We start from the raw sequence: 6,000 nt of genomic DNA on the forward strand, positions 1-6,000 counted from the left end.
GGTTTCTTCAAATACCATGAAACAACATACCTCACAATCTCATGTTACAAGACTTTGTAATGTCAGCCTTTCTGATGTAAATGCTAAAAAATGACAAGAGAGACTTTGCTAACCAAGGGAGCAACTTGCCATTAAAAATGCTAACGTCAGCCTCCAGTCCCCGTGAAGACTGGGCTCCCTTTGAAACTCAAAGGAAGCGTTGTTCAATGGAAAGCTGAAGGATTTGGACTATTTGTTTTCAATCTGTGTAAGACACTGTTCCATGATCCCATCTCCCCTCTAATCCTAAAGACGCTCAGGACACTCCTTCCTCAGAGCATGCCTTGCTTCCAGAGCGGCACAACCTAAAAATATAGCCCAATAAATAAAAGGTAAGAGGCAAAATGATAAAAAGAAACAAAGAGCTGTAATGAGCAAAGGAAACTCAAGATTTGCCTGGAATAGACAGCAGAGAGTGCAATGCTCCTACCGGAAAAACTTGAAACAAACTTTTAATCCCAGTTTCTGGCATGACCTAGTTTCCTTTTTTGATATTAGCACATGATCCAGATAAGAACAGCACCAGGCTTTTTGGAGAGTTTACATTTTCTTCCATCTGAATAAGCAGTTTTACCTGTAGTAGGTAAGAACTTCTAAATCAGCTTTTGTGCCCTCCTTTGCCTCCTGAGCCAGATGCCGGATGGCTTTGCCATGAGGTTCCTTGTTACTGTCAATCCAATAAAGCCACACTTCCTCTTCATCAATGTCATCTGAGATGACTGGGCATTCCAAGGGATTGTCCATTTGTGTTGAAACCAGCCTGCAAACACGAATCATTCACAATGGAGCCACTAGCAAACTGCTACGAACGTAACAACAGAGCAGATAATAAAAAGGTATGTTCTGATTATGGATGCTCACTTGGTCTGAATGAGAATGTCAGCATTCCCTGGGCTCAGCATAAATTTGCAGATGAGTTCCTGAGTTACTGGTATTGCTGTGGTGTTAGATACACACAGGTCCGAGAGATAATCCAAGAATCTGCAGTCAAAAAACCCACAGATGTAACAGAACATGAGACCTAAAATACTACACAGAAACAGTTGCAGCAGCAATCTCTAGCATCCATCACTAATATGCTCAAGGGAGCATATATCACAAGTTTTATCAACACACAATTTTTGCCAATTCATACTGTTGCAACTCACAACAGATAAAGATGTGTAATAGCTTTGAGAGCCCCCCCTGAACGGTGCTGAACAATCAGTCAGGGAGAGAAAATAAAAACATCTCAAGTGTAACACTTCCCAGCAAATCAAAGGCCAAAGGGTTGTGCCAGAACTTAAGAGCAGCCGGAGGCTGTCTTAAGCTTGGCTGGCAGGGGAGCTCCACTGACGGCCCTCGTCCTTGTCAGGAGCCAAAAGCAAGAGTACACATTGGCACCCATCTTCCCCATCAGGTAACACGCATCTCCCTAACCCACGTAGCAAGGAGATGTTACTTGTGCTGGAGATAGCCACGTGCCCTCTGAGGAACTCCACTGCACTGGAGGAGTCCACACCTCCACCTTTTGGAGATGCCTTTTAAAATCTCTGAAGTGACACAGCCAACAGTTAGTGAAGATCTGGCAGGACCTGAATACAGGACCTCTGTTTTCAAACAGGTCATTCCATGTAAAGCAGAAATAACAAAGCTTTGCATGGAAATCAGTTTCCTATGAATTTGTCCCTCAAATTTAGGTCTTCTGATGTTTAATAAGGTTCAGGCTGAGGCCTTGCTCACAGTTGGGACATTCATTAGGTATCTGCTTCTTGCCCCTCTTTCATGGATTCCTCTGTGTGTATTAACAGCAGTCCATATTGCAGCCTTTGCCTCACTGGAATACAAAAGGGGCCTCTTCCCTCTATGTAGCTGCTTCTTCTCATGACATTTGTAGGACCTGAGTATCTCTGAGCCCACCACTCCTCTTGCAAAAGCAGCTAAAACTGGGCAAGAGGCTCAAGAGCTGGCGGGGGAACAAATACGAGCAGGCGCACACACACAGATCATATACTCCACTTCCTTAGAAATCCAAGTAAAAAAAATTGACCATCTACTATCAGCTGTTCAAGGATCCAATAGTTTGACCCTCTATAGGTGATCATCCTACCAAGAGGGAATCAGAAAAACATTTCTGCGTTAGCACAGACCACACTCCCCACAGAAGTCTGGGAACTGCAAGGGATGAGTCCAGAAAGCATTTTTAGGGTACACTTAGGAACAATTTTACCCATCGCTGAAATGAAGCTTTGTGGCAGCAGGTAATTAACAATGCACAGCAATATTGCATTACAAAGATAATATTAAGTAAACAGCACATAATTACACAGAATTCTGAGGGAGTTGCTTTGTTGGAGCTAAAACTTGGGAAATGTTGTAGCTCTCGTGTTTTGGAGCATACTACCACCATTCTTACTCACACAAGCAGTGCTGCAAAAGTCTACAAGACTCTCCATGAAAATAAATGCCTTTACTGTTCAGATTGCACCATCTTGGCAAGGTGTATTTTTCAAACATTTATTGCTCTTGGACTTCAGCCTTAAAGACGTGAATGTATATTTTAATGTACAGAAATTGCACAATTTAGTTACGCAACAATACTATGACATCCTCCACCACAAAGTGACATGACATTGTCAGTAAACATTAGGACCCTTCAGCACTGAGAAGGAGCTGATCTCATGCAGTTTCCTCTTAGTACTGACCAAATCCAACACAGCTTAGCATGGGAGAGGCAATGAGATTACAGTGAGGCAAAACAGCTGCAGACATACAGAGAATAATTGAAGCAGTGAAGCACCAGGGCCTTGAGCAATATCCTTAATCGCTAACAGAAAAATGGTATTAACAGTTACAGAGGACATTATTTGGCCTTCAGTACATTGATTTCTTATACTTGTATTACTTCAGCAATTTTACAGCTGAAAATCCAATGAAAAAAATAGATAGATTTTCCATTAAAAAAAGAAATCCATTTCCTTTATATTCTGACCTAAAGGTAATCAAAAAATTTCTAATTGAGTGAAGTTCAAGGCCAGAATTTTTCATTTAGAACACGATCTGGTCTAGGACACATATTCACTGGGATCTTCAATGCCCTAGGCCCCTTTTAGGTCTGACCTGGAATCAGAAACTGTAGGAAAACTGGTATTAATAAAAGGTTATAAAAATTGACATCTGTGTAATTTGCACCAAGGTTATTAACAGGGGAATCAACACAAGTGGCAGCTTCACACAGGAGCTGCAGAGTTATAAGAAGTCAAAATTTGTTTCTCTTTATCCCAATCGGAACTAAATCCAAATTTTCAAAATTGTCCTCTAAAGTATAAACCTTCTTTTCAGTAAGCTCTAGTTCTGAAATGCAGATATAGTCGAATCCCAAGAATTACAGGTAGTTCTGATATTTTCTAGCTTGACACTACACATGTGGGTGTAGTACATGTACATGTGGGTTGTCTGCCAGGTCAAAAAAAAACATAAGCTGGAAGAAAGAGACAATAAAACTATGAATAGCAGGCAGATTCACAGCTACTACAAATATAAAAGCCTATCAATACAGAAAAAGAATGTTATGTGGACCACTTCAAACCTTGGTTCTCGATTTCTCCTGAGTAAATTAACAAACGTCTCTATTTCTTTAGCTGTGATGTGCTTCTCTAGCAGTTTTCTGTTGTTGTGCAACAAAGCTGTGATGGTGTCTTCTGCCAGAATATCATAACCAATCTGGGACTGCATGATGCAGAAGTTCTTAGCAATATATTCCTGAAAAAGTGAAAATTCCCATGATGACCTGTTAAGCAGTAATGTTTTTTCTTTTAGAACCAGGAGCACCCAGCTCAACTAGAAATCAAAATAACCCTCAAAACTTTCCTCTCTGAACTGGCCTGAACAGAAGAACATCTGAACACATAAAATATGTACCCCAAGAAACATACTCAATATTATGAGTATGATGACTGACTCTTCTTATTCTTTCATAAACCAACAGAATGAATCAATGAAAATATATACAAAATTGAAGAAATGGCAACCAATTTTTTTAAAAGGAAAAACCAAAAGGTTTTTATAATGTTTAAGAATCTTTCTTTCCTGAGTCTTCCTTCCTTCCTTTCTCTCCCTCTAAGACAGAAGTATTTCTGTAAAGCGTTAGAAAAAGAACAAAGAAGCCACACATAGCAGTTCAATCTTTTACCTCTAGTCCCTTTAGTCATATAAAGTTAGTGTGTTTTTTCCCCGCTGCAACGTGCAAAGCACTTGACACCATGTTCTGAAATGCTCACAGGGAGTCTCCAGCAGTGGGATACCAGGGTACCTGATAGAATAATCTCTAGTTTGATTCACTGCCATCCCTCTACAAATATTTAAGCAACAGAAACAGGAAGATTTGCAGACTTCCCACTTTGTAAGCCAGAGTCCAAGAGCATAATTTTAATAACTGAAAGGACATGAATGAAGCAGTGGACCCCAATCTCAGCCTGAGCCTGTGAAAGTTTAAGGTGAACCTATGATATTCATTGCTGATCATTCAATTCATATAGAAATGCCGACAAACCAAAAACACCGTTCCTCAGCATGAGGCAGTAAATGACAGTGACTTCTTACTACTAACTTACACAAAACCCAGTCCTTTCACCTTACCACAGAATCCCACTTCTAGTGCAGACTGCAATGTCAAACCCAGGATATATAATTATAGAAATCAGGAGGAAAATTATCTTGAATACCACTGACCTGGTTCTTCCTATAGTCCTGTTGGGAATGTCTGAGAACTCTGTAACATAACCTTAACATGTATTTGTATGGAGCATATCTCTGGTCACCTAGGTCTTCAAGTCTCAGCATCGATCCTTCACCTTTGTCCTTAAAAGGAGCTTTGAGGATGCCGAATATCTGTTCAAAATCAAAATCTCTGAGAGTGAAAATCGAACCCAGATTTTTGCTTAACTTATAGCAGTCAATGGAAATGCCCTCTGACAGGATCAGCACAAGGGCCTTTCGACCAAAGTCAGAAGTGAATCACTGCACTTATCTACGTATGACTAAACACAAGTGGGGGCACAATCTCAGACGTTACAGCTTTACGCATTTAGCTTCACACTTCCCACCAACTTGACTGACACTGCTTTCTCTTTACGGCTATCCACAATTTTAAACATTGTTAGTTAAGTGCCTTCACTTTGAATAAACTAAGGATTTAAAAGGAGGACAATACTGGCTGTTGTCCAGTTTCATCCTTTTTGCCTTTTTTTTTTTTAATTTCAGTAGGTTACTTCAAAAGAATATTAATTTTGATTTACATGCAAGTTGGCCCTCACACAAGCAAAGTCAGGGATCCATAAGGGAATCAGAATTTTTCCTATATGGGGAACGCTTGCAGGATTGGGACCATGTCGCAAGCTTGTTTCAAATTTCATCAATAATTTGCTATCAAATGTAGTCTTCAGAGTCGTTGGAATCATATGAAATCAGCCATCGGACATAGCCCCTCGTGCCTCTATCCGATTCACAGACGAAGAGGTGAACCTTGGCTAAATAGTGTCATATCTATCCAACCCAACCAGACACAAACCCAAGATGGCATAAGCCAAGTTACCTAAAAGTAACGTTTTCTCAAATCACTCTCTCCTACAATGTTTGTAAATACAAGCAAGTTATTAATATAGTAGGACATACCTGAGCCAATATATTTTGTTCCCTCATTAATTTTTGTCGTTCCCGGTTTGGCTTGGTAATGACCACATCCAAAACTTCCTGCCCATTATTAGGCACATCAGCAACAAAGAAAATGAGATCTTCTAGTAACTTGGTTACAAACCTAGAATGAATAAACAAATCATTATTATATACAGTCATTCCACACTTGCTAGGATTCATTAAGAAATAAAATCACCTTTTAGAACAAGCTTTATCTAGCGCAATGGAACTTCAATCACTGCTAAGTTAAGTTTGACATGTACTTAAGGATTCCAGACCTTGGTTCAG

At 40.0% G+C, this 6,000-nt stretch overlaps 1 protein-coding gene across 1 annotated transcript in view; it reads right to left on the reverse strand.

The window, feature by feature from the left end:
* The window catches only part of LOC104627509 (inositol 1,4,5-trisphosphate receptor type 2), a 66,350-nt gene that overhangs the window by 47,580 nt on the left and 12,770 nt on the right, over nt 1-6,000 (reverse strand). The window contains exons 5-9 of the mRNA XM_010295799.1: nt 5,692-5,833; nt 4,750-4,908; nt 3,608-3,780; nt 901-1,020; nt 614-799 (exon numbers count right to left, since the gene is read on the reverse strand). Coding sequence (XP_010294101.1) covers nt 614-799; nt 901-1,020; nt 3,608-3,780; nt 4,750-4,908; nt 5,692-5,833 — 780 coding nt within the window. The remainder of the gene's footprint in view (nt 1-613; nt 800-900; nt 1,021-3,607; nt 3,781-4,749; nt 4,909-5,691; nt 5,834-6,000) is intronic.

The sequence above is a fragment of the Phaethon lepturus genome, unplaced genomic scaffold (genome assembly GCF_000687285.1).
Source record: "Phaethon lepturus isolate BGI_N335 unplaced genomic scaffold, ASM68728v1 scaffold10541, whole genome shotgun sequence".
Taxonomy (NCBI): domain Eukaryota; kingdom Metazoa; phylum Chordata; class Aves; order Phaethontiformes; family Phaethontidae; genus Phaethon; species Phaethon lepturus.